Raw genomic sequence first — 14710 nt, forward strand, 5'->3', positions numbered from 1 at the left:
CAATACTGTATGTTTGATAGACTGATGAGATAACATGATATACTGTGTAGAGAGGCCTTGGGGAGTGGTGAGAGAGGTGTGGGTGGGGCTGGAAGGGATGTCAGATTGTATGTCACACACACACACACACACACACACACACACACCGTGGCAAGGCCACTCACACACTCAGACACCCAGAGGAGTGTTACTTTGGGATAAGTGCAGGTTGAATATAGTAAGGGGTGGTTAGGTGGAAAGGACTAACAGATGCTGGGCTGGTTTACAGCCGGGGACAGAGGGGTGTGACCTCACCACACCTCCGTCCTGCAGCCTGCCAGCCACTCAGGGGTCTACCCCCTCACGTCCTCTCACCCCTCCTTCCCCCTTACAGAGAGGCCACACGTTCCCCCTCCCCCCTTACAGAGAGGCCACACGTTCCCCCTCCCCCTTACAGAGAGGCCACACGCCCCCCCCCTTACAGAGAGGCCACACGTCCCCCCCTTACAGAGAGGCCACACGTCCCCCCCTTACAGAGAGGCCACACGTCCCCCCCCCCCCCACAGAGAGGCCACACGTCCCCCCCGTTACAGAGAGGCCACACGTCCCCCCCGTTACAGAGAGGCCACACGTCCCCCCCGTTACAGAGAGGCCACACGTCCCACCCCCCCTTACAGAGAGGCCACACGTCCCACCCCCCTTACAGAGAGGCCACACGTCCCCCCCCTCCCCTTACAGAGAGGCCACACGTCCTTTTCCCAGAGAGGCTGGACAGGGACGGGCGGGGCCCCAGAAAGGCTTACAGGGACTGGGGAGGAGGAGGAGGAGAGGGTTAATGGGGGCACAGTCTGGTTACTGTGTCAGACTCAATGTCCAACTCTCTAGGCACTATCTATTTTTCATCACCTTTCTGTGTTTGGCGCATAAAGCAGACCAACTTGGCAGCTGAACAGACCCACTCTGTTTCTCTCTAGGTTCAGTGTCAACCACAGGAGTACACAGCGCATAGAGATAAACATACAGAACACTACAGTCTCTCTCTCAAACCACTGAAATACCAGAAGGCCTAAATATAATTTCAGTTCCAGGGTGGATGTATTTTGAGTTTTTATGCGTCTTATCAAAAGTGGTTAACGTGGCCAAACTTTGATTTGTGTGACTGGATCAATGTTACCAATATGACCTTAACATTTTATACAAACAGCAATCAAGTAAGAAGTAAATGAGAAATAAATAAAAAGTGTGGTTACAGCTGTGCAAAGCCCCACCATGCCAGACCTAATAGTTACAAATTTGTTAAGGCTACAAAATGGCTACCCCCGTCCAAAGTGGATGTGTTCCAAATTGGGCCTATCAGCCCATGTCTCTCCTTTGAAAACCTCCTTTCTGTTTCATTCCTCCTCTCCTCTCACCACAAACCCTGAACGGGTTTAAATCTGGCATTCCGTGAGTGGTCGCTCTCTGGAAATCTTTCACATCCTGTTTACGCCAGCAGATTTCAGCCCTTACCGCAGAGAGCTGGCTGGAGGACTCTACTGCCTGGACACAACCTCACTCTCTCTATCCTTCTTTCTTTTGCTTTCCCTCTCTCCTATATTTCTCGCTCTTTCTCCTTCTCTTTCTTCTCCTCACCCCTCTCTCGCGCTGTCATTTTCTCTTCTCTCTCTCAGCCTCTTTCCCTTCTATCCTCTCTCAGCCTCTTTCTCTCTTCATCTCCTTCTCTCCCTCTCTTTCAGCCCAAAGGAAAACTAGCTCACATCAACAGTTCACATCAAAATCATCTCCTTTTAGTAAATGCACACAGATCTCTGCCTAAAGCTACTTGGCAGAGTTCACATAATCGTATGCAACAAGCACACATTGTATTTCCAATCAAAACACTTTAATATAAGATTTTGAAAACGTGAATAAAGTTTAATAAAGCTATTCAATGAATAAGATATTTACAGTATTTTTGACCTTATGAAAGTGGGGAAAAGACCCACAGCTGAAGACAATTTCTCAGTTTCATACTTGTGAGATTTGAAAGAAAACAAGCTGTGCCAGACTCCGACTGTGTAAAATGTGTAAGTGAAATGAAGGGTTGAATATATAGAAAGAGAGTCAGTCTGTCCTTTTTGCTTGAGGACCACAAGTAGTTGTTTTGTCCAGCTCTTTTCCTCCTCCTTCCCCCTCTCCCGCCGCTGGGCTCCTGCGTCAGCGGCACTTGCAGGACCTGACCACCATGTTGGAGAGCTGCTCTACCTTGGGCGTTCGGCCCATGAAGTAAACGATGGTCAGAGGCTCCAGGTCCTGAGGTACGCAGCACGGAGATGCCGACGCCTCAGGGTTCAGCTTGTTATACAGCGGCAGGATCTGTGTGTGTGTGTGAGAGAGAACATGAAATATCACAACAATACTACCTAAAGAGAGTTCAACCAAATTACAAAATGACACATTGGTGTCCTTACCTTGTAAGCAGTCTATGGACCAGGTATGAAAGCGATCCATGCTTTGGTTTAGTTTCCCTGGCACTGTTTCCCTTTGTGGCACAAATCCCATTCAAGTCATGGGACCGATATAATAATTTTTTGCATATCATATCCAAACCATCCGAAAGTATCTAAAATTGACTGTGAAGCTCAACAAAGTCATTTATAGATGATTTGAACGTTATGAGCAAAAAATGATAACGGTTGCGTGACTTGAATGGGATTTGTGCCACAAATGCTAAAACGTTAGCATGTGGAAACAGTACCGGGGAAACTAAACCAAAGCATTGACTGCTGTCATAACTTCTCCATATTTGTATTTGGTATTCCTGGGGGTTTATTATGGATCCCCTTTAGCTACTGCCAAGGCAGCAGCACTCTTCCTGGGGTCCAAACACATTAAGACCCTTATATTACCAACTGTAGCTCAGTTGGTAGAGCATGGTGTTTGCAACACCAGGGTTGTGGGTTCGATTCCCACGGGGGGCCAGCACAGAAGAAAAAAAAAATCTATGAAATGTATGCATTCACTGCTGTAAGTCGCTCTGGATAAGAGCGTCTGCTAAATGACTAAAATGTAAATGTAAATGTATTACACATAAAACAAAAGATAAAACAATACATCATATAACACTGTCACACCACCACATATCCACGACTGCTTACAGGGTAAAGAAACTAATTGGTCATTTTGTCAATTTGGGCGCACTAACCCTTTAAGTACTTCCATCTAACCCTACTACTGTGTTGAACAATATGGTTGTGCAGGAGCACTGGGACGTGTAACCAACGGACTGCAGGGTGCTGAGATGACAGGACATTTCAGCTACTTGTATAGCCATGCTGTAAAAGTGAGTGTATGGTAATAAAGCCATAAGACCTGACTGTCACTGAGGTGATAGAACATTTATGCCACTGTAGTGGTTGGGGGTTAACTAACCATGTTGTAGTGGTTGGGGGTTAACTAACCATGTTGTAGTGGTTGGGGGTTAACTAACCATGTTGTAGTGGTTGGGGGTTAACTAACCATGTTGTAGTGGTTGGGGGTTAACTAACCATGTTGCAGTGGTTGGGGGTTAACTAACCATGTTGCAGTGGTTGGGGGTTAACTAACCATGTTGTAGTGGTTGGGGGTTAACTAACCATGTTGCAGTGGTTGGGGGTTAACTAACCATGTTGCAGTGGTTGGGGGTTAACTAACCATGTTGTAGTGGTTGGGGGTTAACTAACCATGTTGTAGTGGTTGGGGGTTAACTAACCATGTTGCAGTGGTTGGGGGTTAACTAACCATGTTGCAGTGGTTGGGGGTTAACTAACCATGTTGTAGTGGTTGGGGGTTAACTAACCATGTTGCAGTGGTTGGGGGTTAACTAACCATGTTGCAGTGGTTGGGGGTTAACTAACCATGTTGCAGTGGTTGGGGGTTAACTAACCATGTTGCAGTGGTTGGGAGTTAACTAACCATGTTGCAGTGGTTGGGAGTTAACTAACCATGTTGCAGTGGTAGGGGGTTAACTAACCATGTTGCAGTGGTTGGGGGTTAACTAACCATGTTGCAGTGGTTGGGGGTTAACTAACCATGTTGCAGTGGTTGGGGGTTAACTAACCATGTTGCAGTGGTTGGGGGTTAACTAACCATGTAGTGGTTGGGGGTTAACTAACCATGTTGTAGTGGTTGTCAGCGCTCCAGAGGTATGGGCAGCTGCCAGAGCAGAAATTGGCCTTGTAGCCCTTCGGCTCGTGGATCCACTTCCAGTTCAGGTCCCGGCGGAAGTCGATGTAGAGCGATCGCAGACAGCAGCCCGCGCCTGAATTCCTACAACAGGTAGGAGAGATGGACAGAAAACACTCTTTTATTCTGATCCACACAGGATATATCCTACTTAATAAGTTTCAGGACTACAAGCCTAGCAGACTCCCTATAAAGCCTCCAATAGATTCATAACAACAATACAACAATCATCAATAATGTGGCTATGAACAACGATGTAGTGATTCTGTATATCAAAGACCAAAATAAAGAGAACGCTCTGATAAGTACATTCTATGGTTGTAGATAACAATGTAGGTTTTTGGCTTCTGGATCAGTGTTTCCCCTACCTGGAGCAGGTGGTGGTGTCTGCAGCGGCCCTCCTCTTGCGGGTCTTCTTGCCCGGGTTGTCTACCCTGTCACTGGGCAGCAGGGTGAGGATGAGGTGGGGGGTCTTGGTACTAAACTCTACCTGGCCCTTAGCCATGCCTGCCCCCGGCTTCCACACCTGCTGCTGATGCAGCTCATCATCCAGGCCTTGAGAAGAGGAGGAGGAAGAGAGGGGTGAAGGAGGAGAGAGAGAAAGGGTTGGTGTGGAGTGATCTCATGGAGACATACTGTAATGGGAACATTGGTCAGCCAGAATGCTGTGTGTTAGTGAATTGAGAAGCTCAATCATAAAAAATAAAAGAGCCATGTGTTATGTGTCTGTTACTTAACATAAACAAGTTGTAGAACAAGCAGACCTGCGAAGCGCGTCTCCAGCTGCTCACTCTTATTGAACACGATGCTGTTGGTGGAGGGAACGAAGGTGCAGCACGGACAGTGAACACCCAGCTTCAAACCCAGGTTCCTCTCTGAAAGAGTGATATGGAGGATGAGAGGATAAAGCACAGGTAGAGATGGTGAGAGGAGAAAACAGATGTATAGCTCTAAATGTGTGTGCAATGACCACTAACTTAACAACATTCAAGGTGTCACGTAACATCTGTTACATTTGTTACGTGTTAAGTAGATAAAGGGGTATAGAGCCATGTGGTATGCTTGTCAATGTACCCTTATGAGCCAGCCAGTCCTTCACAGTGTCTGTGACATCCACAGAGAGCCACGCCCCCTTGGTCCGTGGGCGAACAGTTCTGGAATCGATGTATCTCTGCGTGGGGCCTGTTGGCTCTTCTGGCTTTATCACCTGACAGAGACATACAGGGAGAAACAAAGAGAACCAGAGGATAGCTTTTAACCCTCTGTAGATATGGTCTTGAACATCAGTACACAGCTGGCACTAGGGAGCGTTTATAATAAAAGTGACTCCAAAATGACACTACATTATTTACCATTCATTTCTATTGGGCACAAAATAATCTGAAACACAACCAAACTGAACTGCAAATGTATCCAACACGTTTGTAGAGTCACAAACTAGGAATAAGGGATCAAATACTAAACTTTTGACTACTTTATTTATAAGAATTTGAGCGGTGTCAATGATTTCAACCCCTACCTTTTTGAGAGAAACAAATGATTACTTGTTAAACAAAATCTCTTTCTCTGAGTAATAGTATTAGTATAAAATAATATAATTTCCCCAAAACATTTTTGCATACAATAATGCTCTGTATTATTTATTTTATACAATCATTATTGCTCATTTTTATCAAGGGTGTCAATAATTTCAGACGCCACTGTATTGCAGTTGCAGTTCTATGGTATTGTGATACCTGGAGTGGGTATATGGTATTGTGATGCCTGGAGTGGGTATATGGTATTGTGATACCTGGAGTGGGTATATGGTATTGTGATACCTGGAGTGGGTATATGGTATTGTGATACCTGGAGTGGGTATATGGTATTGTGATGCCTGGAGTGGGTATATGGTATTGTGATACCTGGAGTGGGTATATGGTATTGTGATGCCTGGAGTGGGTATATGGTATTGTGATACCTGGAGTGGGTATATGGTATTGTGATCCCTGGAGTGGGTATATGGTATTGTGATGCCTGGAGTGGGTATATGGTATTGTGATACCTGGAGTGGGTATATGGTATTGTGATACCTGGAGTGGGTATATGGTATTGTGATGCCTGGAGTGGGTATATGGTATTGTGATGCCTGGAGTGGGTATATGGTATTGTGATGCCTGGAGTGGGTATATGGTATTGTGATGCCTGGAGTGGGTATATGGTATTGTGATACCTGGAGTGGGTATATGGTATTGTGATGCCTGGAGTGGGTATATGGTATTGTGATACCTGGAGTGGGTATATGGTATTGTGATACCTGGAGTGGGTATATGGTATTGTGATGCCTGGAGTGGGTATATGGTATTGTGATGCCTGGAGTGGGTATATGGTATTGTGATGCCTGGAGTGGGTATATGGTATTGTGATGCCTGGAGTGGGTATATGGTATTGTGATGCCTGGAGTGGGTATATGGTATTGTGATACCTGGAGTGGGTATATGGTATTGTGATGCCTGGAGTGGGTATATGGTATTGTGATGCCTGGAGTGGGTATATGGTATTGTGATGCCTGGAGTGGGTATATGGTATTGTGATACCTGGAGTGGGTATATGGTATTGTGATGGGTCTACCTGGTGCAGGTAAGTGATGGTGTAATGTTGTCAGTACCTGATAGATCTCTACTCTCTGCTCTGAGGTGCGGGCCTGGGGGTTGGGTGCTCTGTAGATTCTGAACTCGGCTTTGACCAGGGTGCTGGAGTTCCTGTCCACACCACTCACATCGAACCCCACCACTCTGTAATATGGGCTGGGAATTGGAGGGTTCACTGCATCTATGGGAGTGGTAAGAGATATACGACTTATTACAAATACTAATAACTGGACATCAATTCATTCATAAATATGCAATCTTCACCCCTGCACATTGACTCGGTACCGGTACCCCCTCGTTATTGTTATTTTATTGTTACTTTTTATTATTTTTTTACTTTAGTTTATTGGTAAATATTTGGTAAACTCTTCTTGAACTGCACTGTCGGTTAAGGGCTTGTAAGTAAGCATTTCACGGTAAGGTCTACACTTGTTTTATTCGGCGCATGTGACAAATAAAGTTTGATTTGAATCTACAGTATATGCTAAATATTGTATAGGCTATCTGAGCGTCTCACACACATATCCTAAGTCATCGAGGTATCTGACAAATGGTTGACAACTTGGCAAGGGTGGGTTGGTTACTTTCTAAATGTAATCCGTTAGTTACAACCTGTCCAAAATTGTAATCAGCAACGTCATTTTTGGATTACCCAAACTCAGTACCACGATCGGATTACTTCGTTACTTTTGGATTACTTTCCCCTTAAGAGGCATTAGAAGAAGACAAAAGGGATCCTTCAAAAGCATTTGGTGTGTCGTCATAGTGGTCTCTGACCTATGGTCAGACACTCAGGTGGAACGCATTTTTTCAGTGCTGAATTGAATGTCATTGATAAAACAAAATATGTCATCATGTATTTTTTTTCCGCGAACATCCTTTCTGAATGTAAAAGTAATCCAAGAAGCAATCATGTAGTTTTTCAAAAGTATCTGTAAAAAAAGATTTTTTGTAATCAGATTGGTGGTTGGAGATGATTACGCATATGCGTTATAGTGCTGTATAAGTTTTTTTTTTAAAATAAATCACTGACATAAAAAGGGACCACGATTGATTTGCGACATATATTGAAATTATGATTGTGGAAAGCTCCACTTACTGATGTCTGTGCGCTGCGGAAGCATGTCTATGCGCTGAACCTCTTTTGCATAATAATCCTCCTCGCTGCTCTCCCGGTCGCACGCGGACTCGGCCTGGCGCGCACGCTCCTTCAGCAGCTCCCGAGTGCTGTTGTAGAGCAGCATCACCTCGGCGGGCACAGTCTCGGGCTGTGGGCTCGGTGCGGGGGGCTCCGGTGGGCTCCGGTAGCGGAGCTTGCTGAGGATCTGACCCCGAACGGCCTCGATGCGCTTGGACTTCTGATCATCCAGGCTGAATGATTGGCAGGTGGAGAGCCCCTCCGCGGACACCGCCAGCCGGAGCAGCAGCAAGGCGAGGTGGGTGAGCCACATAGTCCGGTGGTCAGATTGGTGAACGGACTCACTCGGCTCCATATGAAATCTTCAGGAATCTTTCAGTCTGTGTCTGTCCGGTGCAGTCCAATGCGCACTGAGGACCTGTGTGGAATCCAATGCGCACTGGCGAATGTTTTAGCAACTCCCAGAGTGTAAACTTTAACAGAGAATTTACGTTTGAAAAACTTCTAACACGTAAAAAACCCGAAAAAAATCTGCCAAATAATAGTGAAAAAGAAATACAACTACAATTTAAGAGTGCTAAATGACAAACATGTAATGTAAATTTAAGACTTCAGCCCATGTCGTACATTGCAAAGTTCTATCAAATAATTTGGAAAGTGTATGTTTGTTCATGTTCTTCTCTGAGAGCCACCTCTGAGCAAATGAAAGAAAATCACTGCCCATAAGTATTCTTTTATTTTTTATTCTCGGAAGTGAATGCTATAGATTCCTGCTATAAGGGTGACTTCACTGGTTAAATAAATTATAGTCATTGGCTATGAATTTACAAACATTTTGAGAAAATGTTGAGACGTAAACCAATCAGCATGTTTGGCTAGTCAAATTCTTTCACACTACATAAAAGTTAGAATATGATTAAATCCTCTATGGAAGAAATATTTGTACTCCCGAAAAATAAAACTCCTCCAGAAAAGTTGAAATATATTATAGAGCTTAGGGTAAGCGTTGGTACAGTCCCATCCTTAGAACATTAAGAAAAATCTAATCCTCCTCTTGATTCTTCTGATGTGGATATCAGAGGGGGGGAAACGATCCACTACAGCAAAAAGGTCTGATGCCACTCTTTCATTCCTTGGCAAGAAAAGAAATCATCCAGAGCTGTGGGACAGTAACTTCAGTGTGCAATGCAAGGTGTGTGTGTGTGTGAAGGAGAGAGACAGACAGACAAAGCAACAGACAGAACGAGAGACACAGTGGGTGATGGGTATGTGTCATTATGTAGATATCTCCCTCTCATCAATTCAGAGTGTGTGTATACACACACACACACACACACACACACACACAAAAAAAAATCTGGCAGATATATTTTGGGAAATTCTCCACACCACAAAAATGTTTGCACAGGCCACCCTTCTATCCTCAGGTAAGTATCCTCTTGAAACATGTCAAAACCACCACTTGATCAGTAGCCAGGCCTAAAACCTGTCCATGATTTGTCCATGTTACCCAGTCTCCATTGGAAAGCAAAAAAGTGATCGATGGAGTATGCTAATTCCTTGGCTTGTCATATTTGACTGATCCTGGTCTCATTCGTCTTCCCTCTAGTTATTTCCATAACTGTGACATGTCTCCTAAGTGTGTCCTACATAAATGTAGACCACTTGTCCCATATCTAGTATTTATTTCAATCTTTTAATTTTCAGTTATAATAAATGAGTAGCCCAGTTATTCAGTCCCACCCTGTCTCTCTCTTTCTTTCTCTCTCTCTCCCTCCTTCCCTCTCTCTTACTCTTCTTCCCAGTCTCATTGTTAATTACAGTTCAGAAGCCTGGGACTGTTAATCTGTCAAAGGAGGCTTTTATTGTAGCTCTCTCCCCATCCCATTATACTGTTATTATAGTTTCGGCTCCAAGGCTGTAATTGCAGTAAGTAGAAGGGATAGGTACTACAGAGAGAAAGAGAGACAGAAAGAGACGCAAGCAGCCCAAAGGCTTGTGGCAGGCTTTTTTCTCTCCTGGCAAGTTTTCTAAAAATGATAACACTGCAGGGGAAGTTTGGGAACAAGCACTTTCTTGTTTCATCATGCTGTGCCCCAGAGCCTCAGACGGTGCACCCCCATGGCTGCTCAGAGCAAATTTTGCCTACGTGGATCTAGGGATGTTTGGCAACAGCCAGTGTTACTGTCTGACCTGTGGTTAATGGATCAAAGGGGCCTAGTGGTTAGTTGTAGAATTGCAATGTGTGGGTATAAAAATACTTACTCAAAAACAACTTATCCCTGGCTGGAGCTTTTTCACTTTTCCTCAGTCCAAATATAGTCACGGCTTGCCACGTCATCTATCTCCTAGCAGTTCTCCTGCCTGCAACAACAAACTCAAGGATATGGTTCTCTCTCTCTCTCGCTCTCTCTCTCTCTCACACGCACGCACGCACACACACAAACGCTGCTGTCCCATGTTATAGAGACATTGAACCACTGGTCACTCCCGTTTCACTCGGGCAGGTAGCGTTCTCCTGGTATCCACCAAACCCAGAGTCGTCCGTTGGACTGCCAGATGGTGAAGTGTGATTCATCACACCAGAGAACGCATTTCCACTTCTCCAGAGTCCAATGGTGGCAAGCTTTACACCACTCCAGCTGACACTTGGCATTGCACATGGTGATCTTAGGCTTGTGTGCGGCTGCTCGGCCATGGAAACCCATTTCATGAAGCTACAGACGAACAGTTCTTGTGCTGACGTTGCTTCCAGAGGCAGGTGGTAACTCACTAGTTAGTGTTGCAACCGAGAACAGACGATTTATATGCGCTACGAGCTTCAGCACTCGACTATCCCGTTCTGTGAGCTTGTTTGGCATACTACTTCGCAGCTGAGCCATTGTTGCTCCTAGACGTTTCCACATCACAATAACAGCACTTGCAGTTGACTGGGGCAGCTCTAGCAAGGCAGAAATTTGACAAACTGACTTGTTGGAATGGTTGCATCATATGATAGTGCCACGTTGGTGCCAATGTTTGTCTTTGGAGATTGCATGGTTGTGTGCTCAATTTTATATACCTGTCAGCAACAGGTGTGGCTGAAATAACCAAATCAACTAATTTGAATGTGTGGCCACATACTTTTATATATATATAGTGCATCTACTGCTGTACATATCATTCTTAGTATAGGTTGTGTAAATTCCCCCAGTGTACATATGTAGATTGCATTTTGATACTGCTAGAGTGCTATTTGGGTTGTTAATGGAATTCGTTGTAAATTGAATTAATTTGATTCCTCCCGCCATCCTTGATTTCTTTCCTTTCTTTTTTTTGTATTTTTTCTACATATTTTAGCTGTTTGACATTTGACTGCATTGTTAGGAGCTAGTAACATAAGCATTTTGCTGCACCGCAAAACACAGGCTAAACCGTGTACGTGACCAATACACTTTGATTTGATGATTTACAGTTGAAGTCGTAAGTTTACATACACCTTAGCCAAATACATTTAAACTCAGTTTTTCACAATTCCTGACATTTAATCCTAGTAAAAATCTCATTTTAGGTCAGTTAGGATCACCATTTTATTTTAAGAATGTGAAATGTCAGAATAATAGTTGAGAGAATGATTTATTTAAGCTTTTATTTCTTTCATCACATTCCCAGTGGGTCAGAACTTTACATACACTCAATTAGTATTTGGTAGCATTGCCTTTAAATTGTTTAACTTGGGTGAAACTTTTCAGCTAGCCTTCCACAAGCTTCCCACAATAAGTTGGGTGAATTTTGGCCCATTCCTCCTGACAGAGCTGGTGTAACTGAGTCAGGTTTGTAGGCCTACTTGCTCGCACATGCTTTTTAGTTCTGCCCACAAATTGTCTATGGGATTGAGGTCAGGGCTTTGTGATGGCCACTCCAATACCTTGGGGTCATTGTCCATTTGGAAGACCTATTTGCGACCAAGCTTTAACTTCCTGACTGATGTCTTGAGATGTTGCTTCAATATATCCACAATATTTTCCCACCTCATGATGCCATCTATTTTGTGAAGTGCACCAGTCCCTCCTGTAGCAAAGCACCACCACAACATGATGCTGCCACCCCCGTGCTTCACGGTTGGGATGGTGTTCTTCGGCTTGCAACCCTCTCCCTTTTTCCTCCAAACATAAAGATGGCCATTATGGCCAAGCAGTTCTATTTTTGTTTCATCAGACAAGAGGACATTTCTCCTAAAAGTACGATCTTTGTCCCCATGTGCAGTTGCAAACCGTAGTCTGGCTTTTTTAATGGCGGTTTTGGAGCAGTGGCTTCTTCCTTGCTGAGCGGCCTTTCAGGTTATGTCAATATAGGACTCGTTTTACTGTGGATATATACTGTTTCTTCCACCATCTTCACAAGGTCCTTTAATGTGGTTCAGGGATTGATTTGCACTTTTCGCACCAAAGTACGTTCATCTCTAGGAGACAGAACGCGTCTCCTTCCTGAGCGGTATGATCCCATGGTGTTTATACTTGTGTACTATTGTTTGTACAGATGAACGTGGTACCTTCAGGTGTTTGGAAATTGCTCCCGACGATGAACCAGACTTGTGGAGGTCTACAATTTTTTTTCTGATCTCTTGACTGATTTCCTTTGCTTGACATCATGAGAAAATCAAAGAGGCACTGGGTTTGAAGGTAGGCCTTGGAATACATCCACAGGTGCACCTCCAATTGACTCAAATGATGTCAATTAGCCTATCAGAAGCTTCTAAAGCCATAACATTTTCTGGAATTTTCCAAGCTGTTTAAAGGCACAGTCAACTTAGTGTATGTAAACTAAATTGTGATACAGTGAATTATAAGTGAAATAATCTGTAAACAATTGTTGGAAAAATGACCTGTGTCATGCAAAACTATAGTTCGTTAACAAGAAATTTGTGGAGTGGTTGAAAAATGAGTTTTAATGGCTCCAACCTAAGTGTATGTAAACCTCCGACTTCAACTGTATCACAGTTTGACATACTTCACCTTTCATTCATGACTATATATAGTATTGATATGTATTTTTGTTACATTATGTAGTTGGTGTGTACCGGTATTTATTTATCTGTGTTACTTAATTACAAGGGAAAGCAGTTTAGGGTATCAAGGAAACCAAGGAGTTGTACTTCTACGGCAAAAAATTCACCGAAACATTTTTATAAAAATAAATAAAACAAAATCAGCTCACAGATATTGGACAATGTAGAAGCATTCAGATCCGTTCTGTGGTTTTCATGGGGCAGCAGTGTGTTCACATTTCATTGCCCCAGGTACTATACTATATAACCAATTCAACAGTGTGGTATTTTTTCCTATACACTCAAACAAGAGTCCAGTTTTCCCTCACTTCTAATGCCAGCAGTCCCATACAATGAACGGTTGGGGTGAGAGGGTGGTGGATGAGGGGGGTTAGCGTATAACCAACCCCCCTCTATGCCTCGTCCTCGTTCAGCAGCATGTTGGGGACCCCCCGAGAGATGGGGAACTCACGGCCAGACTCGGGGCACTGCAGACACCCTTCCAGCACCTCCACCTGGACAGAGAGACAGATAAACGTCACATCATCTGTAGTTACTCTGCGTGTGTGTGAAAATAGGGTTAAACCTACAATCCCTTTTTATCAAGCAGAATGAAAGTGCCAAGAGGGAACATGACGGACACTACCTAACCTGACCACTAGATGTCCTCATATTCCCACAATAAATGCATTACGCTTCTTTCTACCAACCAAAATAGTAGCAGATAGAACTAAGTAATGAACAACATCAGGTTATTTATGGTGAACCTCACCTCCAGCAGAACCCTGTGTACTTTACGCAGGAAGTCTTCATTATTCTCATAGTCCGTGACCAGTTCTGCAGGTAAATCTTGGAGATGCCCCAGCTGGAGAAAAGACCACAGTTAGGAATTAGGATATACACGAAGACAGTGATATTGCCATACAACCACAATCACTATAACAACAATTTAGGTAAAGCCTTTCTGTATCAGACCCAAGTATAGTTAGTCTACATGTCATCTAGGCTGTTGGCCTAGCTAACTATTCTACCTCTGTTGGATACAGTAGCTTGAAATGACTTTGTACAAGTGTGTTATGGTTAGTCAGACAGACGGACTAACCCCATCAGCCGCCTGAACCAGAGCGCTCCACTCCAATTTGGGGATCATTCGACTCACGAAATTGGGATTAAACTCCACCTCACTCACTTTCACCTCCGTCGCCTGGGATCCGCACAAAGGGGATGAAAAAAAGCACATATTAGCTAGCTAAATAAGTGGTGCATTTCACACATTGCAAGTTGCCGCAACTCTGCACGCTAGTTTTGAGCAGACTTCCTTACCTTGATGAGGAGAGGGTATCCTTTGGTTACCCCTTTCACGTGAGATGTCAACATGTTGTGCGTCAGTAGTTTCATGCTTAGAGTCTATGAATGTCGCTTATATAATCAAAGAAAGTGAGAACCAGTAGCTTTGTCAATATATACTGTATCTACAGTAACTATAATTATTTACCGTGCAAACTAAAAACAACGCGTTTACATGTGGACCGGAAATGTCGAAATTGCAACAGTGAACAGCTTCCCCCAAACACAGATCCTCCTAAAAAAAGGTTCCTAGCAGTACAAACGGTTTCCGGAAATCAGATAAAAATATAAATTGACTAGGCAAATCAGTTAAGAACAAATTCTTATTTGGTCGTCCTGCGGGGACGGGGGTTGGGATTAAAAATAAAAATATAGGACAAAACACAC

General features: G+C 43.9%; 2 protein-coding genes across 2 annotated transcripts; both read right to left on the bottom strand.

The window, feature by feature from the left end:
* Positions 1-1867: 1867 nt before the first annotated feature.
* On the bottom strand, positions 1868-9217 carry tgfb5 (transforming growth factor, beta 5). The gene is made up of 7 exons (XM_014198968.2): positions 7912-9217; positions 6830-6993; positions 5257-5389; positions 4947-5057; positions 4551-4737; positions 4113-4266; positions 1868-2334 (listed from the first exon to the last, which is right to left on the bottom strand). Exons 1-7 carry the CDS (start codon positions 8303-8305, stop codon positions 2176-2178), a joined length of 1302 nt encoding a protein of 433 aa, XP_014054443.1. The 5' UTR covers positions 8306-9217; the 3' UTR covers positions 1868-2175.
* Positions 9218-13101: 3884 nt separating this feature from the next.
* On the bottom strand, positions 13102-14512 carry trmt112 (tRNA methyltransferase activator subunit 11-2). Its single transcript, NM_001141180.1, has 3 exons — positions 14300-14512; positions 14122-14180; positions 13102-13365 (listed from the first exon to the last, which is right to left on the bottom strand). The coding sequence occupies exons 1-3, from the start codon at positions 14372-14374 to the stop codon at positions 13308-13310; spliced, it is 192 nt and encodes a 63-aa protein (NP_001134652.1). The 5' UTR covers positions 14375-14512; the 3' UTR covers positions 13102-13307.
* Positions 14513-14710: the final 198 nt, after the last annotated feature.

Source organism: Salmo salar, chromosome ssa05 (assembly GCF_905237065.1).
Source record: "Salmo salar chromosome ssa05, Ssal_v3.1, whole genome shotgun sequence".
Lineage (NCBI taxonomy): Eukaryota > Metazoa > Chordata > Actinopteri > Salmoniformes > Salmonidae > Salmo > Salmo salar.